The 27,916-nt window shown below is 53.7% G+C and overlaps 7 protein-coding genes across 7 annotated transcripts; 3 read left to right on the top strand and 4 right to left on the bottom strand.

Annotated features, from left to right (window-relative positions):
* Positions 1 to 346: 346 nt before the first annotated feature.
* Positions 347 to 6,003, top strand: J3D65DRAFT_693521 (uncharacterized protein; the record flags this gene model as incomplete). The annotated part of the gene is given in 3 exon segments (XM_066803963.1): positions 347 to 563; positions 625 to 1,927; positions 1,947 to 6,003. Coding segments are annotated over 3 exon segments (5,577 nt in total), but the record flags the coding sequence as incomplete, so codon positions are not given.
* A 2,000-nt stretch (positions 6,004 to 8,003) lies between these two features.
* On the top strand, positions 8,004 to 9,155 carry J3D65DRAFT_666496 (uncharacterized protein; the record flags this gene model as incomplete). Its single annotated transcript, XM_066802929.1, has 1 exon — positions 8,004 to 9,155. The coding sequence occupies one exon, from the start codon at positions 8,004 to 8,006 to the stop codon at positions 9,153 to 9,155; it is 1,152 nt and encodes a 383-aa protein (XP_066657087.1).
* A 2,394-nt stretch (positions 9,156 to 11,549) lies between these two features.
* Positions 11,550 to 15,469, bottom strand: J3D65DRAFT_693529 (uncharacterized protein; the record flags this gene model as incomplete). Its single annotated transcript, XM_066803964.1, has 2 exons — positions 11,550 to 15,368; positions 15,415 to 15,469. The coding sequence occupies 2 exons, from the start codon at positions 15,467 to 15,469 to the stop codon at positions 12,019 to 12,021; spliced, it is 3,405 nt and encodes a 1,134-aa protein (XP_066657088.1). The 3' UTR covers positions 11,550 to 12,018.
* A 1,892-nt stretch (positions 15,470 to 17,361) lies between these two features.
* On the bottom strand, positions 17,362 to 18,130 carry J3D65DRAFT_550967 (transmembrane protein 6/97; the record flags this gene model as incomplete). The annotated part of the gene is made up of 5 exons (XM_066797017.1): positions 17,362 to 17,603; positions 17,660 to 17,711; positions 17,758 to 17,788; positions 17,882 to 17,990; positions 18,046 to 18,130. 5 exons carry the CDS (start codon positions 18,128 to 18,130, stop codon positions 17,362 to 17,364), a joined length of 519 nt encoding a protein of 172 aa, XP_066657089.1.
* A 150-nt stretch (positions 18,131 to 18,280) lies between these two features.
* On the top strand, positions 18,281 to 21,078 carry J3D65DRAFT_298694 (uncharacterized protein). The gene is made up of 2 exons (XM_066795182.1): positions 18,281 to 19,256; positions 19,351 to 21,078. The coding sequence occupies exons 1-2, from the start codon at positions 18,627 to 18,629 to the stop codon at positions 20,872 to 20,874; spliced, it is 2,154 nt and encodes a 717-aa protein (XP_066657090.1). The 5' UTR covers positions 18,281 to 18,626; the 3' UTR covers positions 20,875 to 21,078.
* Positions 21,079 to 21,665: 587 nt separating this feature from the next.
* Positions 21,666 to 23,422, bottom strand: J3D65DRAFT_550755 (cytochrome P450; the record flags this gene model as incomplete). Its single annotated transcript, XM_066797007.1, has 3 exons — positions 21,666 to 21,861; positions 21,916 to 23,138; positions 23,198 to 23,422. 3 exons carry the CDS (start codon positions 23,420 to 23,422, stop codon positions 21,666 to 21,668), a joined length of 1,644 nt encoding a protein of 547 aa, XP_066657091.1.
* Positions 23,423 to 24,262: 840 nt separating this feature from the next.
* On the bottom strand, positions 24,263 to 27,913 carry J3D65DRAFT_551228 (Rad4 transglutaminase-like domain-containing protein; the record flags this gene model as incomplete). The annotated part of the gene is made up of 4 exons (XM_066797029.1): positions 24,263 to 24,495; positions 24,655 to 26,523; positions 26,608 to 26,859; positions 26,917 to 27,913. 4 exons carry the CDS (start codon positions 27,911 to 27,913, stop codon positions 24,263 to 24,265), a joined length of 3,351 nt encoding a protein of 1,116 aa, XP_066657092.1.
* Positions 27,914 to 27,916: the final 3 nt, after the last annotated feature.

Raw genomic sequence — 27,916 nt, forward strand, 5'->3', positions numbered from 1 at the left:
GGTATCTGACCATATTGGACAAGGCTGCTGGTCAGCGATGGCGGCTATACCTTGGCGGGTGACGGATTTCTCGCGATGGCTTTTCAGTATGATCTCAACCCCGTCAAGATTGATCGTTCGCTTGCAAATCACTCCCATGCGATGATTGACCCTGGCATCAGGATGAGGCTGATTATTCTTCAATAAAGACTCGATGATGATCATCGAGACCACCTTTTGAACGCCTGCATAATCGTCTTTTAGATCAGTACATCCCAGCGCCAGTATGACAAACTGCTCCGAATAACCCTGGCAATCAAACGAGTAGCGCTCCAAGGCCGGGACTGTCAATCCAAGCAAGCCGGTCTCGCCATTTTACTGTCAGTCGATCCATACCGCCTTGTGGACCATCGAATCCACTAAATCTTCCAAACGGAGCTCCGAATCCTCCAGTCCAACGGAATGCTTTTCAATGTCTCCGAATTCAACCAAAACTCCAGAGCGGGTGTCGCTCTCTGAACAGGACAACTTCTACTTGGAGCCGACACCAGTCGACGCTCAGCCACTAGAAGAATACAATGAGTGTAAGAGATTGACTTGAAACCCTTTTCAGCAGCTGAGACTAATTTTACCCGCCGGGTCTAGGGGACTTACCAGAAAATTGGAGCGCTGTCGATGAAAGCAGATTTATTGAGTCTCCAGCGCATGAGACACCGAATACGTACATCTCATTTGGAGACAACAGCACGACATCGACTGTGACCTCCTATGGGAAGATTCTCCAAATCACGAAGTATTTTGGCATTGGAGCTTCTGGTTTCTTCACTGTTGATTTGCCGGATATGACGACAGGTGTTTGGACACCGTTGAAATCGGAACCTCGTACCGAACGTCTTCTTGAACGCTCCGCAGACCCTTCTCAAGGACTGGGACTCTCTGAGCCTTCAATACAAGACCGGGCCCCAAGATTAAGGTTTGCTGATGATCGTTGGCCCTACTTCGAATTCGAAACACAGAGTTTCTCGATGATTTTGCAGTACAGCATCTTGGAAGATATTGTCGTCCAAAATTATGTCCTTCGCGCAAGAACCCAGTCTGCCACAAGCGAAGAATATGAGAAATCCTTGGAAGAAGGCAGTGCAGGGAACAGCACGAAGACTTCATTCCGGATCCATTTGAAGGACCTTGGGATCAGGGAAATGGACCGAATGCAACCATACGATCGATTCAACTTCGAGTCCCCCAAGGACAAGAGGGCACGTGGCGTGTGGATAGCATACGACAACTGGATACTCGATCAGCGGCGCATCACTAGGGAAAGCAAGAATGAATTCTCAGGTTATGAAACGTTGCTTGGACCAAAAAAGCGCAGCTTTGTTGTTGCTCACCACTTCGGACCATACCAGACCAGGAACGACGACATAGCTCAGCCTAACGCTCCATCGGCATCGGATGGGACTTGTGCGGACAGAATTGACGAGGCGAACAAGCAGTCTGTGAACCCAAAAGCTGTGGGACTAGTCGTGTCCCTCTTTGTCAACGGAAAGGCGCAAGAAGCGGATGAGGAGGGATGGTCCGTACATTTTGATTCGCGTCACGAAGAAAAGATGACAGTTACGATTGCTTATCGACTGCAACTCATGTCGAACATGGGCAATGGGTGGCGCTCCACTATGATTTCGGCGCGGAAACTTTTCGAAAGCTCTTTCTACCCGGATCTTGGCTATCAACAAAGCAGATTGAGTGAAGATGGTCACCTTGATTTCATTTTCAGACGCAATCTGGAGCACATTCTGTCTGTTTGTGCAATTCGAAGCGATATCGAATGGAAGTGGAACCCTGATCACGGCGTCTTCGAGCAACACAAAGAGGACGACGAAGGGATGCCCTGTGTTGCCATCACCTGCGGTGACTTCTCAGGTCACGACATCGAATCTTCTGCAAGTTTGTAGGTCTTATGACCTTAGTGCGTGCATGATCAAGGCCCTGACAACTTCTAGTTTCGCGTTCAAGTTTCTCCTTGACGTCTTCACATATTTACAGAATGACGAAGAGGGAGGCCCAGCTTCCATTACGGAACCGGCCAGCAGTCTGGGATGCAAGCGACTTTACCAAGTAAAAAGGTGTGCCAGAATCCAGAACACTTGCAAAGCTCACCTGAACTGGATCTATAAGAAAGCTTGGAGTAGAGGCACAAATTGCTTCGTGTGGAGTCATCGGGCTTCCGGCCATCCCATCGGAGCTGTCGGCGAGTCCTGCAGCGAACGCCCCCGAGGATATCCTGAACCATTTCAAATCATAAAAACCTTCTACTTTGCGGAATACTTCACTCAGACACAACCCGTCGAGCAGCAAGGATCAACAAGGAACCCAGGAAGTGGTGACTCAGGATCGGCATCACAAGATTTGACGGACCGCGAGTGGAACGAGAAGTATACTGCATCTTTAGGGTTTCTCATAACACCAAGCAACAATCACGTTGCAGAAGCAGCCAAAAGATGGAAAAAAGAGCTGAGCAGTAGGATGACGCAAGACGAGTACCTGTTTCATGAACGCAAATCCAACGGGATCGCTGCTTTCCACCTGGAGATCAATGTGTGGATGTGGATGGCGATAGAATGCTTACAGAAGATGGGTCTTCTCACTGGATCACATCCGAAGGGACAACTAGCGCAGCTTCATGGTCTTCCCAGGTCCATTTCAGCCGAATCTGCGCAGGAAATCATCCTTCGACGGTTCTTGGTCCATGGCTCTTCCTCCCTCAAACAGAAGATGGTCGCTAGCTCTCGCACTGTTCTGGGCACGAGGTATATATTCCGGTCTACGGACACCGCTCTGATTTACGCCAGCCTCTCTGGATTTTTCGATGCAACCGAGACAAGCCTGGTTGCATGGAAGAACACTGTCAATGTACAGAGCCGGTTTGAAAAGAACGAAGATTCGAAGTTCCAGAAGCCATTACGATATGGACTAGAGCTGCTTGTGGCGTATGAGCAGTGGCGCCTAAATCAGGGACAGCCGGAGGACCTGTTCAATCACGCCAAAAGATCTTTGCAGATGATCTGCGGATCTCACGGTCTGTTCCCTGGCCAGATTCGACAATCGACGCAACGCGAGGGCAAGGAAAAAACCGGCGGATATTCCTTTGGGACCACCTTCGAGCTTCCCTACATACTTTGGATCGCGCAAAAGGGTCCCGAAAACGTGAGACGTTTTGGGAATTTCACGATAGCTTCAAGAATTGAGCGCAACCACGAGAACGGAAATAACATTCTTCAGGGTACCCTAAGCACGAATCATGGCTTGGAAGCCTTCGAACGCATGGAAGAAACGGATCCCGATCTAGTCACCGCCTTTTTTGCAAAGAAACATATGCCGCCCAATCACTCGTTCAATTTGAGCAGAGTCATTGAGATACCGGACCTTTGGCTATACAGGCCCCCGGGATTCTTTTCTTCTGAGATTAACTGGCCGGGCACCGTGTTTGGTAAACAGAACACGATAAAGGATATGGTAATATTTTGGTTGGACCTTGCACAAATTCTCGAAGATCTCAAAATCGACCCGATGCCCTGGGATTACTCCTTCTTTGACTCTGGGCTTAAAAGACTCTTCAGAGCTTTCTACCGACCCGATGAGCGGGAAGAGAGCGAAAGTGACTGGGCCAAAGAGAAAAAGGCTTCCATCAAAGATGTGCCGGAATCAGGTTCGCCTGAGGATGGAAATACTTGGCCGAAATGGGACATGATGGAAAATCTCGAGTTTTCCCGCAAGCTTTGCGAGGAGCGAACGGAGGCGAACGCCAAAAAGAGAGTTATAAGGATCTCAAAACCTTACGATGACATTGCCGTACTCTGTGCTTGCGCATCAGACTTTGAAAGAATGTTGGCGTTCTTCAAACGGCACTTCATTGGTCTGAAGGCATTCTTGGATGTAGCAGTCAGAGCAACCAACTTCTGGGAAACTGAACTTCATATCTCATTCTGGCAACTTTCGAGCGACACCGACCGCCAGGAACAAAAGGATCTATCGCCCCCGGAGTATCTAGAGGGATTTGCGCTGAAAGACCATCAGCTGGTTCGAGCAGCAATCGGTTTCCGTTTCGATGGCGACTTCTTGGACCGGTTCTGGACTTGTCACATAATCGAAAACCTGCCAATAGCAGGCAACGAGGACTCGTATCTACGCTTTGAGTCAGCCATGGAAGTTCATGTTCCCTCATATGACCACACACGTCCCTGGGCCCAGCGGAGAGTATTTGAGCAGATGATTCTCGACCGAATGTTGTCTACCATGTGGATGAGCACACAAAAAATCCTGGTCTTTTTTGAGGTCATGAGTACACCATCTCACTCCTTTCTGAGCAGCGACTATTTTTCATCCATCGACCAGTGGAGGGACATGGTATATGCCCTTGACAGGCTAAACCAAGAAATTCGTCTGAATCTGGAGCAGCTCGAGGGCTGGGAGAGACGAGAGCAAGACCGAGGAGAAGCAAGACCAAGATGGACGCTGAAGGATGAAAACAAGTACCACTATACAATCAGCTTCTGGAAGCGCGTAAATCGTCAAAACATTCGCGATTTGAGGACGCAACAGGCGAAAACACAGCTGTTGATCACCAGAATCGAAAGCATTCGGGCATCCTTCCGCGACGACATGAACCTGCGAAGCGCCGAGGATGTTCGAGTCTTTACCAGCGTTACCGTCGTTTTCCTACCTTTGGGATTCGCAGCGGCCATTTTCAGCATGAACGGAATACCCGAACGCTCCTTGATCACTACCATGGCCAAGACTGCCGCAGCTGCTCTCTTCATCACGCTGTTTTTCCTCGTATGCGTCAAACTTGCAGGCGATGCGATCAAAGACGTCGTCAGAGGACTGAAAAGCCTTATCCTTGATCGTGCCATGAAAAGGAGTGTCTTGCATCGACGCTATCATGACTCGAGAGGCCAGTCAAAGCCTACAGAACAGGAGGTCCAGTTGGAAGGGAGCTCAATTTACCTCGCGTGGCGTCTGAGAAGATTACGCCATGGCCTGTGGCACATTTGGCACTGGATTTCCTACTTTATGCAAGAAATTCCCGGACGTCAACTGGCTCTCGCGTACGGCTCACTGCATTCCCTGAGAAATTGGCAGAACCCGGCCGAAACCGAAAACGACCCGAACACCAAAGGCACCCAAATGCAAGAACCATCAGAGGAAAAGAAATCTGAAGCCAAGGATCAACCCAAGGAATCTGAGTCTCCGCTCCGCCGCAAAAACACGGGTAGCCAGGGGAACACTCCAACAAGCACCGCGAATAATGGTCCCAAGGACTTGCCGGGAAGAAAAGATACTGAATCTTCACGGGACGACAAAAACGAGACTCCCGAGGAGGTCCCAAAAGACACAAAACGCACGAAAATGAAAAAGGCAACAAAAGCCGCATTGAAGGCCGTAATATTCGCGATCGTCGTGATTGTTGGCATTCCCATCTGGCTTGTACTGGGCTTCAAGAACGGCGTCATGAAGCGGCGCTACTGGAAATTGGGGACGTTTGTTTTCCATTCTCTCGTCTTTACCTTGCTCCTTCCCTTCTTCGTACCCGTCTCCATGATCAACCTTGTCGCTCTCAACTTTATCGATGTCTTTCGCTTTTTCCGACAAATCGGCGAGAAATCCACCGAGAAAGAGAAAGAAAAAGGTGCGGAGGTGGTATCCAAAGAAAAGGACGAAAAGGATGGACCAAAGGAGTCGCAAGAAGACAAGCCTGCTGAAAAGGAGGAAGAACAAGACAGAACCGAGGCGATACTGGAGAAGTGTTTGGTCTATCCTGCATTTGCCCGTCCTTTCCGAAGAGAGGAACCTTTGAAAGACATGAACGACCTCTTCCAGAGCTTCTTGGAAATCTTTCGAGGACCATTCACCGAAGTCTGGGAAATGGTTGGCGGTTCGCTGCCCTCATGGTTGAGCAGAGCGAAAGGAGATTTGAAGGGACCTCGAAAGAGGAGAGAAAGCAGTGGAACCGACGATGTGGTTTGACGTCGCAAACTGTCGCTCACCCGCTGAAGCAGACCGAGGTTCGCGGCGACAAGCGGAGGGCCTCAAAACAACAGGAACAGGGGTGCAACAAGGAGACGCACGCACGTCTCGATGGGGATGCGACCAGGAGCTTCAAAAGATCCTCGGTTCAGTGAATGAGGAGCATTCACTCTGTCGAGAACATTGACGGGAAGCGTTGGACCGTCAGCTCACAAAATCCATGCTCAGGCATGCCACGACTCGCTCCACGGATGCTGAACTTGGCAACCTAACAGCGAAAGCTCGCCGTCTCACTCCACCGCAACAAGGCCATCCTGCATCATCCACAGCTCATCAAACCTGCCATCATCCAGATCCAACAGCCGCCACTGCTCCGATCTCGAAATCAGCTCCAGCTCGAAATCCTGACAGTTCCACGTCGGATGCTCTGGGCTTGGCCCCACCTGCTCCGCCACTCCGCGCAGATCTGGGAGTTTGTCGACCGGAATCTTGCACAACTCAACGAGTCGGTCGGCGTTTGGGTCGATGTGCGCGTTGGAGGGCGTGATCTCCATGGTCTAGTTGCCGGCCGCGTCGTTGAGAGCGTTGATGATGGATGCGTCGGTTAGCGCGTCGACGAAGAGAGCCCAGTGATTGAATGCGACGTCTTTGTACATCCCGATGGGGAGATTGATGGGAATTTTGTCGATTGGCGTGATTGAGAACGCTGTGGTGGGAAAGTGCTGGCTCTGATTTCTCGATACAGAGGCCGTCGCGACGACTTGAGAGCTTGAGCTCGGAATTAGCTCTTGCCCCGTTGCCATGGCCACTGACTAATAGAGCACAGGGTCTCCAGAAAGAGGTCGCAATGCATCTTGCTGCCTGTCGTCCTCGCAGTTGGCGCTGTTGTCTGTGGAGTGGATTCTTTCCTGGGAGCTGTCGTGAAACAGGTCCACAATGAGTCGATCAGAGAGCGGTAGAACGGGCACACAAGGTGGCTGGCGGACGCCAGCAGCATGTGCATCACCACAGTGACATTTGTTTTGCGCCTAGACACAAACACCGAGCTTTGGTGAGTTCTTTGTGTCCAGTCACGAGTGCAACTTTAAGGACTTCACAAAATTGTCCATGTTTGCGGGTTGAAAGAAATCAAATATCCTGAGGAGCGGGCGACCTTCAGCGCTGAATGGCTGGCAACTAAAGGTCGTGTTCGCTCTGGGCGCTCGGTTGGCTGTGGCTTGTCCTGGTTGATGGTTTGGCTGCAACAAACGTCAAATGTAGAGCTTATGAGCACAGATCATTCCATGGTCTTCGCTGGCTTCTCGGATCGGGATCCCGTTTCTTCTGGCGATGCCAACGTCTTTCAGGAACCAACGTCTTCGCTTCTCTGTCGACCTCGAAGCGACCACAGCACAAGTTGGACGACAAGCCATTTTGTTTCAGAGTCATTGCCGCCAATGCGACCGACACGTACATCTGCTACATGCGACGAGCCACAACGTGGCTGATGTACAACAGCACCATGAGGCTGTTGGTCCAGCCGCGCGGTCCGATGCGGCGGCTGTCCGTCCATACACAGGGCAATTTCAACGGTGCGTCCTGGATCAACCTTCAAGGGGGCGCAATGTTCACTCGAGCTTGCCCGCAATAAAATTCAACGCCAAAGGTCACTCTTTGGCGCTCGTTTGATTTTGGCTTTCCCGCACGTCTTCTATTCGTTGGAGTACCGTGACAGCAAGGGTGAGGACTGAGCTTCTGAAACGCGTAAGCAAGCATCGACGCTTGGACATGTCACTGGACTGGTATCTCATTGGGGTTCAAGTCACCCCGGAGGACGCGGCATCTCCCCACTTCAGATCGCCAAAAGACTAAAATCTTGTGGTGATAGGCATCGAATTTGGTGTCGTGCGTTGCTGATGGCGCACGGAAACACCAAACTTGCGGTACTGCCGACCATCATAAAGATCCTCCCGCCCCCTCTCCCCTTCTGTGGCCGTTTTCGCTCTTTCACCTGGTTCAAAATGATTACCATCAGCCGCTCGCCCTGCAATGTGATTCTTTACAGCCTTTTGGTTACTCTTCAATGCCTTCTCATTTACTCCTTCCTTTCGAGCAAACGGGACGCCACCCTGAAAATCAAAGAAGAAACGAGTTTGCGGATTATCGAGGGCGCTGCCCACACAAACTTTACTCGTCCGATACCGTTTTCCGAATTTCCGCCAAAGCCGGAAGGTTATCACTACAGTCGCGTCTTGGTCGCTGCCCGAACCCAGTATGAGAACATCGACTGGATGGCACATGAATTGCCCGACTTGCCTACCGCCATATACGTCGTCGACAAACCGCGCGAAGGCGACTTGACCGTTCCCGTGAACAAAGGCCACGAGGCCATGGTATATCTGACCTACATCATCGACCACTACGACTCGCTGCCGGACGTTGTCTTCTTCTTCCACTCTCAAAGATTCGCCTGGCACAACAACCCCCTCTTAAACGGAGATTCCGTCGAAACAATCAAGCGAATGAATCTCGATCGCGTGTCACGATTCGGATACATGAACTCCCGGTGCCAACTCGACCCTGGATGCCCTGACTGGATCCACCTCGACCGCCCATACTTTGACGTACAGAACATCAAGAAGTCTGGCGAACTGGCGTTTACTACTCAGGTATGGCGGGAACTCTGGCCAGGACACAAGCCTCCGACCGCGCTCTCTCAGCCCTGCTGCGCACAGTTTGCGGCGAGTAGGGACCGTATCCTGGAAACACCAAAAGAACAATACATCCACCTCCGGAAATGGCTGATGGAGACCGAGCTCGCCGATTACAATTCCGGCCGCGTGTTTGAATACCTCTGGCAGTACATCTTCATGCGCGAAAGCCAATATTGTCCCGCGGAGCACAGCTGTTACTGCGACGGATATGGCGTGTGCTTCGGCTCCGCCGAGGATTATCGACAGTTTTGGTATGTGAGGCGTGAGAGGGAGTATTTGGAGAAGAAGATCAGAGGCATGACGATGATCCAATTCAAGGGGGATGCTGCGACGATTGAAGAGACGGAACACCAGATTCTGCAACTGCGGACGGAAGAGCAAAGGCAGCTTCAAGAGGCACGGAAGAGAGGAGAAGATCCTAACCAGCGCATCCTCGAGACAGAGCGAAGAGAAGGTTGAAGATTGGGATCGTCGACGGCATCACACCAACAGAACAATATGCGGAGTCTGTCGCATCCCTCCACACCGACCGTCTACTTCGACGATTAGCAGGAGAGGGAATATCCCACGCCGAATTACCGCATCTCAGAACAGCTCCGCGATCGCTCCATTCCGTCCCCTGGTTACCTTCAGGAGTCCATCTGCCTACGCGAGGTGGGGACAGGGTCCAGCGACAGCGTCGATCGATCATCAGGGGCTGGTCGAAGCGCAGACCTCCCCCCACAGTGGGTGTCGAAAGAAATGCGACAGACCTCCTGGCAATATGAGTGCACTTAGGGAGCATTCATCTACTGCTATAGTCGCGCTTAAGGAGCATTCATCTACTATTATAGTCACGCTTAGGGAGCATTCATTTACTGCTATAGTTGTGCTTAGGAAGCATTCATGTGCTGCCACAGTTAGACCTAGCGTGTCTCATTTCTTTCTTCACCCACTGTGCCCCTGCCGGCCCTCGGACTGGCTGACGTCACACGAGCATTTGTCGTCCGGCTCCAACGACATGCACGCAAAAGGTGAGAAGTTGCTACCGCGTCGTTGGAAGACGGCGGCACAGCTGATGTCGAAATAAATGAGACCTTCTGGCAATGGCAGTGCACTTGGGGCCATTCACTCTGTGCTGTGCGTCCTAGCCAAATCGAACAGGTCATGCGGGAGAAAGGTTTCCATACGGACTGGCACAATCTAATATCATACCGTGAGCCACCCTACTCGATTTTCAGGATCCTCACCAAAGATGATGAAATCGCCCGACCACGAGACATGACGCTCGACTGGCGCAGAGGCCAAGTGCTCCCTGAGATCTCTTTGTGGACCTTGGTCACCGAGATGTGCGACTGCCCTGGAGACCTTGAAGACCGGCATTACAATACGCTTCCCAATGCCGAAACTGAGGCGAAATCCCTGCTGAAGGTTTGTTTATGGCTGCATCCCGTTTTGATGATCGGTCAACAGAAAGGTATGTCGTTGGGAACAAAATCGAGAGCTGGAAAGAGTGACCTGGTGGCATCCACAGGACTAACATGTATTTCCGGCGCTCGCGGAGAAGGAGAGATGACGCATTCGTTGATGGTGTTGTAATTAGGAGGCAAGGTATTCCATACAGCAGTGCCCAGCAGACAGGACACGTACTTGTATGCGTTACGGAGCATTGGCTTTTGCTGAGCATGAAGAACAAAGCTTTTAGGCATAATTGGTTAGAACTGGACATTGGCATGTTTCTATTCTTTCAAGCGCTCCTGGGGAGCTTCCGTCCGCCATCACAATTGAATTCAGGGAGTTGTGGTGTGTTGCTAAAGCCAGAACTGTGGGGTCTCATTTCTCTCGACATCCACTGCGGTCCGGAGACAAACAACCTCGGTCCGCATCTACGAAACGACTGGCGCCATTCGACCAGCGTTAACAACATTCTGTCCTCGCCCGTCTTCCTTCTGTGACTCTCACGGTATTTTCCATCTCCAACAATGACGCAATCGCGTTCGCGACGAAAAACGATGCGCTGGCACAACGTAGCCAGCCCGCCTGCCTGTTTCCGCTTCAGGCATCGAACCCGACCCGACGACGTGCCTACCGCGTCGACGATCCAGCGTCGGTGTTTCGTATTTCTCAGCATGGGATTCTTAAATGTCCATCCGTCGTTTTGCTTCATGGGTAGATGGATGGATGGGTGTTTCGGACGAGAGGCGCGGCGGTGGTTTGAGGGTTTGTTCGCTTTTTGTGCCGCGGTTTCACGGGGGTTTGTTGAGTAATTCCTTTCGGACGATGTGAAGGAGAGAAGATGAGATTCGAGCGAGCGAGCGAGTTTGATGCCTGCGCAGACGACCTGTAGCCCGCTCTCTTCCTGTCCCCCTTTTCCTTGTCTGCGCCATCAACATTGCGGCCAGCCTCCCTGCACGTTTGTCCGAGAAAAGAGTTTCGAGATTTCGACTTTCATGCCCAGCCTTGTGTTTATTCGGATGTAATATGCCTCGCTCCAGAATGTCTGCACTGCCTACTGATTTCTTTTGCCAAGTGCGCACTCTGCTGGAGTCATTGGCGGTTGTATGTCAATTTCCTCGGTGTCATGTGCGCCCTCTGCTAGTACGAGGGCGTCGGACTGCTTCTGGAAGCTCCATATGCGTCTTGGAGTCGACAGGTGGTTTACGAATAGCGTGCGAGGTGTTTCCTTCTACATCCCTGCCTGGGCTATTTTCTATATTCGCTAGAACACGACTCCCGTCTCGAGGTTAGCTTGGAGAGGGCCGTACTGTCCAAACTACGATACCAATATACATTCTAGTAGAATTTGACTACAATTTTGTTCAGTGTACTGTATTCACATCAATGTCGACCTACCACTACTGCTTCCAAGCAACGCCACCATCCAGCATCACACATTACATGACCAAACACCTTTCCCTCATCCTAGATGAATAGAACCGAAAAGCAAAAAATACATAAGGAATCGTCGTCTATGTCGAAGATGATTTTACAAATGGGCCCAGCCACATATTTACACCAAAAAAAGGAGGGAGCCACTACACACGTGATGACGGTACGAAGGAGAGATTTGTACATGAACAGCGGGTGATACATGAGAGTTCAGGTCGAACCAGGCCCAAAATAATCGACCGACTGCCATCTGCAATGAAGTGGGGAAGGCCTGGGGGAAATGCATATGCCACAATCCGTCGACCGACTAGCTGCTGGGAATCAAAACAGAAAACCCGGAAATGAAGATCCCTCCACGTGCTCTGTCTTCGCTCAACTTACCGTATTGCCTTTTCTCTTTTTTTCGCTTCCTGCCTCATACGTCTCACGTCTTCTCCATCTCCGCCGCAGCAGCTTAGAAGTACTTCATCCGCGGCGGCGGTGCGTAGCCGGGACGGGCTCCTCCCATGCCACCGCCCATCTTCATGTTATTGTTGGGCGGCTGCTGGCCACCAGCTTCCTGGCCCTGATTGCCTCCCGCGTTTGGCGACAAGCGCGTCGCCAAAGTCGTGAGCGGTGGCGCCGTGCCAGTGGCGAAGACAGGCGGGGCGGTGTTCAATTGGATCGTGCCCGTGGCGAGCGGAACCAGCGGCGTACCCTTGCCAAACGGCGTAGTGGGCGTGCCGAAGGGCCGCGGCGTGTTGCCTGGAGGAGTGGTGGGCGCAGTGTTGAAGGGCTGACCGCCAGGAGGCGTGACGCCTTTGCCTGGTTGGCCGCCGCCGACGATAGGCGTCACGGTAGCAAACGCCGGCACCGTTGTGTTGATGACGGCGGTGACAGGACCGGATGGGCCAGGCGTCACGACAGTGATGCGGCGAGTGCGGAAGATGACAGACGTTTGGAAAATCGTCGTCGGTCCTTCCGGCGTCACTGGAGTGCCTGTGGCCGGCGTGACGGGAGTCTCGGGCGTCTCTGGCGTAGTCGGCGCCGTGGGACCTGGAGGGAACTGTGCAGGTGGTGTTACGCCAGGCTGCTGTCCAGGCTGCTGTCCAGGCTGCTGTCCAGGCGGGTAGATTCCGGGCCTCTGTCCAGGCTGCTGTCCAGGTTGTTGGCCAGGCTGCTGGCCTGGTACCTGACCGGGAACTTGTCCAGGGGTTTCTCCAGGGGTTTGTCCAGGGACTTGGCCTGGTACTTGGCCAGGCACTTGTCCAGGCTGCTCGCCAGGGGTTTGTCCAGGAACTTGGCCTGGTACTTGACCAGGCACTTGTCCAGGCTGCTCGCCAGGGGTTTGCCCAGGAACTTGGCCTGGTACTTGACCAGGCACTTGGCCCGGCTGCTCCCCAGGGGTTTCCCCTGGCACCTGGCCGGGGATCTGTCCAGGCTGCTGTCCAGGCTGCTGTCCAGGCTGCTGTCCAGGCTGCTGTCCAGGCTGCTGTCCAGGTTGTTGGCCAGGAGGCTGGGCGATTGGAGTGCCAGGAGGAACTTGCGGGCCCAAGCCAGGCGGAGGCGGTGTGGCGCCGGGAGACGGAGTAATTGTCAAAGTCACAAGCGAAACGGTTCCAGTTCCCTGCTGAGGTGGGAAAGGAATCGGCGGCTGCTTTCCGACTGGAGGCGTATTTCCAGGCCCAGGTGGGACGCCAATTGGAGTCGGCGTCGTCTCGGGGCCGCTTTCGGGAATTGGTCTGTAGATTCCTCCAATGGGCGTAAATCCACCGCCAGGCGCCTCGGGAGTCGTGGCCTGTGGCGTGGTGACGGCCGTTGGAGCAGTTCCCGCGAAAGGAGGCGGCTGAATTCCGGGCTGAATCGGTGTCGATTGTGGGCCCGGCACAGGTTGGTTGACTGGAGGCTGTTGCTGACCGCCGGGGACTGGTTGATTGACTGGAGGTTGTTGCTGGCCAGGGACGGGTGGTTGCTGTTGACCAGGAACAGGTGGCTGCTGCTGGCCGCCAGGAACGGGTTGGTTCACTGGAGGCTGCTGTTGGCCAGGAACAGGTGGCTGCTGCTGGCCAGGCACAGGTGTGTTGATTGGAGGTTGCTGTTGGCCAGGGACAGGTGGTTGCTGTTGGCCAGGAACAGGAGGCTGCTGCTGCCCTGGAGCTGGAGGCAGCTGCTGTCCAGGAACAGGTTGGTTGACGGGAGGCTGGTTCTGCGTAGGGGGCGTGTTGGCCGGGGGCCGGGGAGGAATAACTCCCGCACCAGGTGGGCTTTGCTCCTTGCCTTGATTCGGAGTCTCCGGCGGTCCGCGATTGGGACTTTCCGGCGGGCCGCGGTTAGGACTAGGAGGACCTTCATTTGGCCGCCCAGGAGGCCGGTTTTGCGACGGTGGAAAGCCACCAGGAGGCGGCCTATTGACAGGGGGAGGCGTCGTAGTCTCGGGACGCGGGGGAGGAGGAACGACACCACCAGCGGGCGGGCCTTGCTCCTTACCTCTGTTTGGACTCTCTGGCGGCGGGCCGCGGTTAGGAGACTCGGGGGGCGGCCCACGATTGGGAGACTCTGGAGGTCCCCGGTTGGGAGATTCTCTGTTGGGAACTTCGCCCTTTGGCTGCTGCGGCCCAGGCGCATTTGGCTGGTAGATAAAGGGCGTGGTAGCTGGGGGCGGGAACTCATTCGGCGGCTGACCGGCCACAGGTGTCGTCTGCGGCGCAGTTCCTGTAGGAGCCGTTCCGAATGGCGGGAAGGGAACAGGTGAAGTCGGCGGCAGCGTAGTCTGAGGGGGCTGAAGTCCTGGCTGTCCAGGAGGAACACGTGGGGGTGGAGTTCCAACAGGAGCTCCGCCACCGGGGCGTTGGTTTGGAACATTTCCTACTGGTGTATTCAGGGCAGGAGTGTTGCCAGGCGGAAGAATGAAAGGCGCGGTGCCAGGCGCTGTGCCCGGCGCGGTTCCAGCATTCGGTGTCAAAGGAACAGCCGTTCCTGGAGGAATTGGAGCCTCGGGCCCTGGCGTACCCTTGATGGGAGTTGGAACGACAGTCCTGTTGCCGCCTGGAGTTCGGAAAACTGGCGCGGTGCCGCCAGGTCTACGACCACCTCCGCCTCGCTTTCCCCCTTTTCCACGGCCGCCATATGGCGGCCCCACAGCTGTACCGGTGCCAGTGGCAGCGGGCGGGAAGGGGAAAAATGGAGAAGTCAAACCCCCAGGGGGAGGTGGAAGACGTCCACCGGGCGGCGTTTGTCCGGGCGAACGAGTTCGAGTGGGAGCAAGCGTGAAATTGATAGAGAGGGGAATTGACTGCGCGCCCGGGTTCATAACGGGTGGCATTTGGCCAGCGGCTGTACCTGTGGGACCGGGAGCGGTTCCTGGTGGAGCGAATGGCGTCGTCGGGGCAGTTGGAGCTCCACCAGGCTGTTTTGGCAGACCAAGACCGGTTGCAACCGGTGTGGGAGTTGTAGGGACGCCCGTGGGGATGCCCGTGGGCGGGAACTGTGTCTTTGGAGTAACAGGCGGCCGCTCAGGAGTACCGACAGACGGAGTCAATGGCGTGCCGACGAGCCCAGTAGCGAATTTTGGGGGACTGATGCCCGGGGGCAAAGTCTCGGGATTGTTCGTTGGGGGAGCAGTCCCAAAGGGGGTCGGTGGGGAAACCACACCCGTACCAGTCCCTACCGGTGCGGTGCCTTGTCCTCCTTTCGGATATCTCCCACCAGCCTCAACGCCTCCACCTCCACCTTGCGGCGGCGCCGCGTAACCATACTGTCGCCTTTCCAGCTGCCCATCACCATATGCCTCGAAGAAAGGAGCGTGGTTTGCTCGGCGTATCAATCCTACCAACTGTGAGCGACATTGGCCAGAGAGCAGGAAGAAACTCACCTCCCAAAGCTGGACTGATCCAACTCAGCACAAATACCGCCTGCGTCACCTTCATGGTGATCTGAAAAGACTGTGTTTATTAGAGAGCGATGAGTGTATACAAAGAGAACACTGTTTAAGGAGAGTCGCAACAAAGTTGCATCAGAGACCGACAATCAAAAGAAGGATCGTGACAATACGACGACGTAGTGTGTAGGTGAGGAGAGGAGGATTGGCATAGCACTTTCTTTAGACTTTGCAAGTGTCCATTTCTCTGTAAAGGGTCTTGCTCCCTGTTCAGGACCTTGCAGCCCTAACCTTGACATCCCCTCCAATGTCCCGATCGCCATACTTCCGGTAGAACGCACGCAAATGATTGGCGTCCCACTCATCGGGGAAGACGCTGCAAGATGTGAGCACAGCCTTTTGCTCTTCCCCGGTCGTCCAAATCTTACCCGGCCCTAGGGTAGCTGCATTCGGAGTCTTCTCAGCCCTGGCGGCTGCTCAGGTACAAGTCTTCATTTCACAAGGTTGCAGAGACAGGGTAGAAACGTCTAGTCGCTCGCAAAGTGTGGTCATTGTGGCGGTCAATAGCGCTTTCATCAATATGGAGTCGGTAAACTGTGCGGATAAGCAACCTCGTTAAGCATCCTCTGCCAAAGTCAGTCGAGCTACGACCAGACAAAAGCGCCTGCAGCGGGAGTGATCGTGCACATCTGCAGTCACACCATCATGAGAAGATCGACAATCGCGTCCATGCTCTCCTTCTTTTCCCATGCCAGTGTGGATCTTTGAACGCGTAGAAGCTGGGGGTGGCGGATGGCTGAGCCGGGCTGTGCGGTGTTCGATATTGGCATCTGATGAGGTAGGGGACGCGGGTGTTTTGGAATGACGAGGAATCGATGAAGAGCTTCCCGTCTGAGACTAGCGCAGATCGTTTTAGACGAATCGACAAGGGTAGCATGTCATGGTGGTTGGAAGCAAATTGGCCTGATGAGGCTCTGAATCATTCGGCTTCGCGGCAAGCATTCCGATGTGATCGTGTTCGCGACTTGAATGTGCCAAGAGCGAGGACAACTGCGTACCTGCGTTAGCATCAAATTATCCCGGTAGTCCCCTCATGGAATAGCCGCCTCCCCGGACAAGACGGTCTGTCTCGTTGGCTGCGTTTTTCGACATGTCTATTATTAGTGGTCTCTTGTCAACAAGTCAAACTCGAGATTGGCCAATCAGCGCAGGACGCCTGCGTTGATTCACTACCTTTCCGAGAGCAACGCTCTTCTGGAATGGCCATTTCGGCCTGTTCTAAAACCGGTTGAAGGTTGATGGAAACAAGGCCCAACGGTTTAGGCAAGCGGGTCATTGCTAGGACATGCAAATGCTCCGAGACAAGTGATTTAGACTAGGCCTTCGCAGTAGGTGTTCTAATGAGCGGGCGAAGGCAACGATATGAGAAGATGTTGTAGAGAACTATAGGCAAGGTAAACATTGACTCTGGTGTAGCAGAGCAATTTGACTCGGACGACTTGACCAATGAGAGTAGGCCAAAGTGCAAAAACTCGAACAACTCACTACTTGAACCTTGGCGCAGTCACGAAGCCCTTTATCCGCTCCGCTGCATTGACCAGCCATTGGACTAGAGGCTGAAGTTGAAGAAATGTGGGCCTGATCACTTCCCAAACTGACCCAAATTTTGGGTAGTGGCGCACAAAAAAAAAAAAAAAAAAAAAAAAAGTCTCGCAGCAGGATCTGGTGATCCATGATCAAGTCGAGAGAAACTCTTTGGACAGCCAAAAGAAGCTGCGTCGGAAAAGAAAAGAATCGGGCTACTGCACCTCTGGAATGAATGCTGTGCAAGCGGAAAACACGGACGCGGCTTTAGTGGTCGTGTTGTCCGTATTTCCACCCTGCGTCTTGCCAAACCTTGTTTGCAAAGTATCGGTTAGCCGCCAGGCGGCTCAAAGCAGGTTACTGGAATTTTTTGGCTTGCGTGGTGTCGGAGCCTGTGCTAAGCCTCTTTGACAGCCTTGCAAACATGTCGGCGCCCATGATTACCGAAACGGCCAAATACGGCACATAGAGGCCGGACAGCGCGAGCTTCTGCTCGTTTGAATAGTCGGACCATCCCCAAAACTCAGCAATGCATGTCAGAGTCGTGAGCGCAGTCTGGCAGGCGTAGACCAAAAGGTGGAGGGGAACCTTGGGGTCGTCTGTAGAAATGAGTTTGCAGACACCAAACAGCTGTTGCCGGAATCGCACGACAAACCTTTGGGCAAAGCTCTGATGGCCCAGAAAGAGACAGGAACATGGTACAAAGCCTACCAAAGCTTTAGAGAGGGAACACACGGGCGGCATGTCGCTTACCTCCATGTACATGTACACGCTGAACCAGACGCTGGAAACGTGTATGGGTCAGTGCGCTGATCTCTGACACTGCTTGCTTGCATGACGTGCATGCGGCTACCGCAAGGAGAAAGCGGGCGCTTACGGAGGAGACGTGAAAAGGCGATCCTGGTACGTCTCAATGTACCAATGGCGCAAGTCGTTCATGAATTGGGGTCTGATGGAGTCCGGGTAGAGCGGCGCCAAATCACCGACTGGAGGGCTCGTCTCAGCTGCAAGCTGCCAGCCAAATGCGGACAACTTTCTTACCAAACATGACGACCACGTGGACGAGAAAGTAGGTCAAGTAGACCAGGTCTCGCTTCCGAGAGAGTATTGGACGCGGCGATGTCATGTTGGACTTGACAGGTATGGGTCGCGGAGTACAAATGACGCGTCCCGGATGCGAGGTGCGCAGAGAGGAGGTGGCTGAGGGCGATGGGCAGCGGCTTCGATGGACGAATAAAGGATGCGGTCGGACGCGAGGATTGCGGAACAAACGTGCCGCCGTCGGTGATGCTGCGGTGGTTGTTCTGCTCGCCGCTGACTCAGCAGCCAGACCACGTGAATTCCACCGGCAGAGGCCGCCGACGTCCAAACACAACACAGCCAGCCAGCCAGTCACTCGCCACTCCTACCGTTATTTTCCAGTTTGCTTGCTGCTCGCCACACGGCAATGGTGTTTTCGATTTTTCTGCTTCTTTGATTCAACTGCCGGCGTTCTCGGAGATTTCGGCGATTAGGGCAACTCCGACATCTCTTCTGTGCCTTCACACAACAATTCTTGCACTCCGAAGCCGACTTTTCAACTCCGACTTGCTCGCCCATCTCTTATCAGATTGAAAAACATAATGCCAGACGACGCGCTTCAGGATACGCCCAATTCGAGCCGGAGATCTCACACGCCCGAGGACCGCGACGATGGCGCAGCCACTGTCCGAAAACGTCGGAGGATAGCCCTGTCGTGCTATGATTGCCGTCGCCGAAAACTCCGCTGTGACCGCGAATATCCAGCCTGTGGAAGATGTCGAAAGGGAGGCCATGCCGAGACCTGCTCCTACGATTCGAGAGCCCAGCCGTCAGGGCCTCGAGAAGCCCAAGCCTTGAGCGCTGGCAGTGAAGATGAGCATACCTTAAGTCCGAGCAACTCGAATGCCGTCAACCGCACCCTGTCAGACGGCCAACCCAGGAACCAGAATGCCAATGCCACAGACCTTTTGGCTTTCCAAAGGCAAAAGATTTCCGAGTTGGAGAGCCGCCTTGCGCAACTTGAAGGTAAAGCAAATCAGCCTACTGCTGCCTTTGGGGATCCTGTTCAGCATGCTGGTGACGAGCTGCTCTGGCCGAGTGGGACCCACGGACGTCGGAAGCCCGCAGGCACCACCACCACCGAGGAGAGCGAGACCATGCTCCTTCGCGGAAAGGCATTCAAGACGGCCTACTTTGGAAGGAGTAACATCACCAGCGTCATCATCACACACGTAAGTTTGCTCAGTAGCATGGCTCGGTCTGAACTGCTCGGATTTGGACAGCTGGTCATGTCATGTACCGTAGCTCATATTCTAACTTGCTCAGTTTCCTGGCCTGCGGCCATTCATGCAATCTACATTCAAAGATCATCCAAACTTGATGCAAACTCGTCCTGACATGAAGGCTTTGCGAGAACGCTGGAAGAAGAATAAACAGATCATGGCAGGGGTGCCTGATCTAGCCCCTCTTCTTCCACCAAAAAATGTAGTCGACGAGCTTCTCCGTGTATACTTTCAGACCTTGGAAACCACCTTTAGAATCTTGCATGTTCCAACATTTTGGGAGGAATATTCCCGTTTCTGGACCGAACCTACCAAACGTCGCGAAGGCTTCATCGCCACCATCCTGGCAGTCCTTGCAACAGTAATTACCGCACACTTCAATCCTCCGACTACCTATCGGGCGGACAGGTCAATGCAGTTTGAGACCGCATCCGAGTGGGTGACCAACGTAGAAGAATGGCTGAAGCACCAGAGCCAAAAGCACACCGACATCAGCCATTTCCAGATACGAGTCCTCCTTCTGTGCGCAAGATGTGTAAACTCGATCAAGTGGAAGGAAATTTGGCCCGTGTCCAGGAACCTGGTCACTTTTGCCTTGTCGACTGGTTTGCACAGAGATCCCGGATGGTTGGTCAAAGAAACGACTGTCTACGACCAAGAAATGAGGCGCCGCCTGTGGGCGACAATCGTGGAGCTGGAGTTGCAGTGCTCCATCTACCGGGGGATGCCCTCCTCAACCCAGGGCCTCTTCGTCGATGCAGTGCCGCCTATGAACTTGAACGACGAGGACATGGATGCAACTGCACGAAAAGCGCCTCCGACGGCTTGGCCAAGCCAGGAATACACGAGTACCTCCTATCTCCACATTGCGTCAAGAAGTTTTGGATTGAGGACACGCATCAACAATGCCTTGAACAATTCTGCGAGGCCTTTGTCTTATGAAGATACCATGGCCTTTGCAAAGCAGATTGTAGAAGAGTTGGGAAAGATTCCCTCATGGACTGGAAGGGATGGCGCCTCTCTTCCTCGGATATTGCTCGATATCCAGTTGCGACAATATCTGGTCCTCCTGCATGAGCCATTTGCGCGAAAAGCTGGCACAGAGTCCCGCTACACGTATTCAAGAACAGCTTGCTTTGATGCAGCAGCTTCGGTCATTGAGCAGCACCACCAAATCATGACGAGCGGTATCAAAACGATTTTGCTGCCCTTCTGGAACGATATCGCCAGGTCTGCCATTTCCATTATTCACAGCGCCTTCATGTCCGGTTTGGCGCAAGACTACCGTTTCTTCCAAGACCATCGCTTCGTCATTGCTGAGCTGGTCGAAAAGGCACTCCAAATCATTGAGGAGAAGACTGTCCGCACCGGCGCTGGATTCGGCCATCTGGGACACATTTCCGCCGCATACGACCTATTGATTACCAAGTTTGCTCCAGAAGAAAAGGACAAGGTGGTCAAACACAACGTGGAAAGAGTTCTCAGACTTCACAACATGATGGTATCGAACCAGGAGCCTTTGCCACAGCAACACCGCGAAAATCAAGAGCCCCCTCAGGTAAGATGAAGCGTCCCAAAGCCGCAGTGGTCCCCGCTGACAAGACTTCGCAGAATTTGCTGCCCGTCCAACCTATACCGACGTATTCGCACCCACCGGGGATACCCGGCGTGCCCATGCAGTTCCAAGACCCCACTGGTGTAAGTGACTTACGACAGACTCGTTCCTTGATTCTTTCCGGACCTCTGTTGGCCGCATTTTTCAGAATCGCTCAATACACCCTTGCTTCCATCTGCCGTTCCAGTCACTGACATGTTTGCATCGCAGGCCGCAGGACCACCAGTCATGGGCTTCCCCGACATCCAGGGCTGGAGTATCGACGACATTTGGGGTTTCGGACCGATCGAGCTTTGATCCAACTTCGTTCAATCATAACGTTTTTGCGCGGAGATTGTCCTTCCATTATCGTGGGCTACTTATTTCTCCCGTGCCTTGCGCCGATTGCAGCGCAGTTGCGCCCTGGAAAACGAGTTCGGCGCCCATGGAGTTTTCGAGGCCAGTGGTGACCTCTCTAGATCCTTGCGTGGAAGATGCTCTGTTTTTCTCCCGTTGTCGTGAATGGGTTTCGGCGACCTTGTGGAAATTTCTACGCCTTTCGGACCAAGCATTTAGGGTAAGGGCCATCTCAGCGTTCATGTGAACGACGGTCTCTTTGGAGCATGATGATTCTCGCATTTTTCTCCACTCTGGAGAGGAACTGGTACTTCTTGTATGATTTTCAGCGCTTCAAAACTTTGTATTTCTAGTCTCTTGGTTCGACCGCTTTCGACTTGTTGTCGCATTGGCGGCAAGCAATCTCATTAGATACATCCTTTCTCCTTTCTCCCTTTTCTTTTCCCTTTTCTCCTCACCTGAATCGAAGTCCCAGTTGGAGGAATCATGACCATTCCGAACCATTCATACAACGGCCGTCGCTCCAAGGGCTTGATCTCATAGTTGATAACTAGACATGCGAGGAGCATTTTCATCACGTATGCCGCGAAGAATCGACCTGGGCTAACAGAGAATCAGAACAGAACAATGAAGGCTGGATTTTTGTTTTGGACTCACCACGCATGCTTCCCGTGGCCAAATGCCAAGTACGAGTCTCCTGTTGTCACAATCGACCCTTGATGCTTCCTGAACACCTTTCTCTCGCCATCCGATCGCGCCTCTTGTTCCTCCTGGGCTCGCGAGAACCGGAATGGATCGTACTCCCAAGGAGAGTCGTACACGTCCGGGTCGTGATGGATGCAACCAGAAGCGAAGCAAAGCAGCGTGCCTTTGGGGGCATGCCAACCTTCGGCCTCATTCGTCAAGCCCTCTGGCGCAACGACTTCCTTGTGCAACAGGGTTTGCGCAAAGTTGCTGAGCCGGATGCTCTCGCGCACCGCACTGTCTGTCTTGTGCAGTTTTGCAAGCGCCTCTTTTGAACACAGGGTGCCGTGCTCTCGCAAGACTTGCGCCACTTCGCTTCTGATGGCATCGAGATAGCCACGCTTCGGGTCGGAGCTGACCAGATCGAGGATGAGGCTCAGGGCTGTGAGGGTGGACGTGTGGATCGACGCAAAGTTCAACGGCATCAGCCTCTTGGTCATCAGCACCGGGTCCAACTGGTCCAGCCGCCCTTCTTCAAGAGCCACGCGGATGTACCACGTCCAAAAGTTGTTGGGCGGCTGCCACTCCCACTCGGGCTCGCGAAGCTTCCTCTCCATGTCGGCCAGCTGCCGCCGAACCATGGGCAGTGTGTACTTTGCCGTCCGTCGCCAAAAAATCCAGTTTGGAAGAGCTGCCAGGCGCGCCACCAACGGGACCAGCGCTGCGGGCGTCATGTCTCTGAACCACATGCAGCTGGCGACGCCCAGGGCGTGCCCGGCCACCGCCTTGAGATACTCGGGGATGCGACAAACGGGCCTGCCAACAAACATCATGTGCGCGATTCGCGGCATCGTGTTGGACACCATGTTCCAGAGTTTGACATCCCTCCAGACCCCAGGCTCCGTGCCCAGCTGCTCGTCCAAGACGATCGTGATTTCGTCCCAAAGATCCGGCAGCATGGACTTCACGTTGCGTTGCAGCAGCTTGTGCACTACGTGCTCTTGATATACCTCAGTCATGACGCGGTGGTCTTGGAAGGCGTAGGCGCCGGCGAGCATCCGGTAGTGCGCTGCCGTCGTACTCAAAACGGAGTCGGGTTGCTCGACGAACCAGGCCAGCTGCGATCGGGGCAGCACGAGATCGTTGGGAGAGCCCGGCGTGCGAGAGAGAACAAAAGTCCTGTTGTGCTTGTTGTACTGCAGACTGGTCGTCACTACGTGATTCGTTTTGATTGATGGTGACAGAGCATTCTCACCTTCTCGTAGCCTTCTTTGGCCCACTCGAGTCGCTTCCCGAAACCACGGATGGGAGAAAGCCAGCCATGGGGGTCTTGTCCAACATGCGGAATGGACTTTGGACAGCGCGGCTGTCGAAAGTAATTGAGCCAAACGGTTGCGACGATGAGGTATACGAGCAGAGCCAGCAGGACGTGTCGAACTCCTAGCTCCCTCAATTCTGTAACAACTTTGTCGTAAAACATGGTGGATAAGCGCTTCATACACGCTCGGTAAGTATGACCTTGTGCAAAACACACCAGCAGCACATTTATATGTAGCAATACATCGTCATCCTCGGCCGATCATCTCCGTGTAGAATGTTGTGCCCGGCCTCCATTTGACTTTTCAACAGCATTCGTCTGGCCCAAACCGAACCCGAGATTCCCTGCTCTTGCGGGTGAGCGGTACGGCAAAGCGCGAAAGCAACTAAATCCCAGGGATTCAAGCGTGCGCCACAACCTTAATGTCACATGGCGAGCTCGCGGTTCTCGAAAAGGGACACTGCTCAAGAATGCAACAAAGGTTCGCTGTTGCGCTGACAGGATTATCTCGACATTTTTCCACAGGGCCAAGCACTGATTGCGAGGTCCATGTGCAAATCTAGAAAGGACTGGAGTTGCACGCGTGGAGTATTGAATCGAGTCCGCGAGTTCAGGGAAGCGTTGGACAAGTTCGCGGTGTGGAAGCAACGCTGGCAACCCTTCAGCCCAACAGACCGTACTACAGGGATCACCACTGACGTTATCAGAGACTACCGGCGACGCCGATGGTGGTCAAGACTTATTGGTTCGTTGTGTGAAGGGTACTAAGTTGCGGAGAGTTCGAATTGCTTTTTCTAGGATAGACTCGCTTGCCTGCTATGAGAGGGCCTGCCCAAAAGTACAAACTCTACCCCCTCAAAAACCGTGCCACGTTGGGATTGGACTGAACAGGGGAGCTAGTCGGCGATGGCCGGCTGTCAATTCCATCTCCCACGCTTCGTGCGCAGCTATGCTGCCGACGTCAAGTGCCGATTTCTGGGAGTTCTGAGCAGAGTCACCTCTCTACCCTCTTGCCCTGCCTCGTCTCGTTGACGCTGCGCGGCCTCTTCCACGCCCACGACCTCGGCCTCGACCACCGCGAGTTGCGGGAGCCTCCTCGTCCTCACTGTCGCTCTCGCTTTCCTCCTCAAAATACTGGCTACGCACAGCGGTGGCACTCTTTCTTGCGGCTCGGCGTGTTGGTGCTGATCGTGAGGGTAAGATTGGTTCGTCATTTTCGTCATCTTCGGGGGCAGCTTGCTTTGGAGGAGGCGAAGGCTCGGGTTCGGCGTCTGATTCGTTTGAAGCTCCTTCTTCATCTGCAGACGGAGCACTCGGAGGCGATGAAAGCGCTTCAGAATCAGAATCAGAATCTGGCGTTCCCTCTTGTGTGATGGCGTTCTTGGACTTGCGACGTCCAGTTTGCTTTGTCGTGTTTGCTCTAGTAACTGCTGCTCCTCGAGTCCTCCCTCCTCTCCCGCGGCCGCGGCCACGCCTTCCAGTTCCGCGTGACAGGTTCGCTTCCTCCTCGGTGCTTGCAGAGGCTGTGCCTTCTTCTGCATCAACTGGTCCTTGGGTACTTTTAGTCGTGTCTTGCTGATGGATGGATCGAAGTGAGACGGGTGCGTCTTGGGACGTGTTGGCCAGAAGCTGAGGAGCTGACTTGCTCTTGTCATCCCCTTCGACTATGAAACCTCCACCATCGGCATCATTGTCGTCTTCTCGCACAAAAGAACCGCCCTCTACATCGTCCCCGCCGCGAAGGAAGCCTCCTTCACCGACAGCCTCCTCTTCTCCTGGTGCGAAGAAACCTCCCGGGCCAGCGTCTTCCTCCTCTTCTATCTCGTCATCATTCCTTCTGTGAAAGGTGTTGGAGAGCTCCCCTTTTCTCTCCTTCTTTGCAAAAGGATTTTCTGCTTCCATCGAAGCATCGCCATACTCTTCTCTGACTCGTTCGATGATTCTTAGACCGAGAATGAACTTCTTCCACATCTTCAAGGCCTTGTCTTGCCGTTTCTTTTCTTCCTTTGCCCGCTGTGCCTCCTGTGCGGCACGCCAAGCATCTTTGACCAGTTGTTCATTTTCTTTCGCAACAACTACACCAGTCAAGATGGGAACGGCTCGTCGATTTCCGAATTCGAAGCCAGTGCAAGCTTCAGCGTAATCAATACCAAGCTTGCGGCAAATGGGTGCTGTGCTGCGAAAGGGAATGTGCACAGCACCTGTTGGAACCATTGTAGGGACATACACGTCCATGTTTCCAAATGCGTTCTTGGGAATGATGCCGTTTTGTATCGGGGGAGGAATAATCCACTCAGTCTGCTCCTCGGCGTACAGGCCCTGCGTTGGCTTTTCTCCTGATTCCCGTTCGGCGGCTTCAATCTCGAGCTTTCGGACAAGAGTAACTGCGCGGGTGGGAACATGCTTCATGGGTTGCTCTCCGAACTTGATCTGTCTGCCCTCTTTGTGCCAACTCTCAACCGTCTTGCAACTCACCACATCCTTCCTCAAAAAGACGGGCTCCGATTTTGCTTTGTCGCCTTTGCCAGTGGTAAATGTTTTGACCGGTTTCGAGCCTGGGCGGATAGCTTCCTCTCGGCGGAGATGCCTTTCGAGGACGTACTCTGCAGAATTCTTGTAACCTTGCAATGTTTCCGGAACGTCTCCAGTGTTCTTTTTGGCCTGAGCGGGGTTTACAGGGACCAAATCTCCCTCGTCTTCAATTTCATCTGCTTTGGTCCTCAGCAGTCCGTCTCTTGTATAGCCACGCATGACGTCTTTGAACCAGTCATATTCTTCATAACGCTTGACTTTGCCCCGCCGGTTGTGAATGGGTATCTTCTCGATCGGCATGCGAAATCCCTTGGTCTTGCCAGGCCAGATGTGCTTTTTGAGATATCTGACCGTCACATCTTTGGCTGTACCGTCGGAGGAGTGCGCTACGACATAGGCAATGACCTGCTTGGCCTTGTCCGCAGCAGCACCTCGGGGCTCAAAGGAGGCAAGCAAGTCCGAGGTTGAAGCGACTGTAGAAATCACGAGTGGAGAGACGGCAGTAAAGGTGTGTGTGATGGGCGACAGGACTTCTGACCAGTAGATTGGAAATGGCAGGTCAGCGTCGAATTTCCTTCCACTTTGTCGAGGTACAGGTTTGGATGGCGTCACATCGACCACGGATGGGTCTGACGAAATTGATTGGATGGAACTCAGTGAGCTATCACTATCGTCCGAAATATCGACTGCCAAGGGCTTCGTACCAACAGTGCGGGTTGACGTCCTCCGGCCTGAAGGAAGGACGGGCTTTTTCGCCTTGGGCTCCTTTGCAGTGTTCCTCTTTGACGGCGTATCCGCAGCCTTCTCGAATCCACCTTCGAGGTTCGACTTTGCAGGATTGACACTGGAGGGTTCACTATGGGTCTGTGGGGGCTTCTTTTTCAAAACAATGTCCTCGGCCTTGGTGAATCCAAACCCAAGGAGCTGCAAGTTGCACACCAACCGAGCCTCAAGGCCTAGTGCTCTCAGCAAGGCCGTAAAAAGCTGCGCGCCGACATCTCGACTTCCTTCGCAGCGACGTGCGGCCTCGATAAATTCATCCTTATTGCGAATAGCCTCCCCGAATTCTTGGTCGTCCTGGCCAGAGGTTCCTTTCGAATCGTCTTCTCCCTTTTGTGCCTCACGATCTTGGCTGTCTTTCCATGCTTTGACCTCAGCAGCAAGTGACTTGGCGGAAGGAAAATATCCCTTCTTGCGCAGACCTGGAGCCGTGATCCGGAACCGTTTTTTCCAGTAAGCAGCCAAGTATTTCAACAGTCGGTTGAGGGGATCGCCGCCACTCATATTTGGAACTCCCTGTTCTTGCCTTTCCGCAGTGTCACCCCAGTCCCGCACGTTTCTCTCCGCCTGTCGTGTGCTCTTCTGCTTGCCCTTTCCCTTGTTTTTTGAGGCAGTCTTGGAACCATTGGCTTTGCCAGTCTTGTTGACGACAGACCTCTCGTCACCAGGCATCCCACTGTCCTTCCGCCATCTTTGAACCTCGCTCCACACACCATCTGGTAGGTCAAGGAGCAGTGCTTTGTGTACTTCTTCGTCGCAACACCATGCATTCCGGAGCGCGTTATGGAAGAGCAGACATTGCACGTGAACACAGTGTATCCACATGCGTAATTGTCGATCCTTTTTGGACGGACCCTTGATTCCCAGTGCCTTGGTCCTTGCTGCCTCATCTTCTTCCTCTTGGGGAGCCCCAAGTGTTATTTCCAAGGCATCATCGGTTGTTCCAGCCAGTGTACGCCACGGTGCAATCTTGGTCTGAGGAGTGTCGGTCGCGGGAGTTGCTGATGTTGTCGGTAGCGCATCTTCCCAGTCCATTTCATCCTCGTCGTCGTCATCCTCCGCTGCTCCGTTCACTTGTAGGTCATGTTTGCCTGTGGCTCGAGTATTCCCAGATGCAAGAGGCACGTCTTCGAAATCATCGTCGCTCTCTGCATCGCTGAGCTTGCTGCTGTCGTCGTCGCTGCCGAGTCCGTTCAGAAAGGCATGGTCCTCGGCGGTGGCGGATCTGTGCGCAGACGCGTCTAGCGCATCGAAGACGGAGGATTTGGCGCGTTTGCGGGAGCGTTGGGCGACTGGTGAGACAGGCGATCGCGAACGTTTTCGAGGGACGTGAGGGGGCATAAT

The sequence above is a fragment of the Phyllosticta citribraziliensis genome (genome assembly GCF_038025025.1).
Source record: "Phyllosticta citribraziliensis strain CPC 17464 chromosome Unknown J3D65scaffold_4, whole genome shotgun sequence".
In the NCBI taxonomy this organism is placed as follows: Eukaryota; Fungi; Ascomycota; class Dothideomycetes; order Botryosphaeriales; family Phyllostictaceae; genus Phyllosticta; species Phyllosticta citribraziliensis.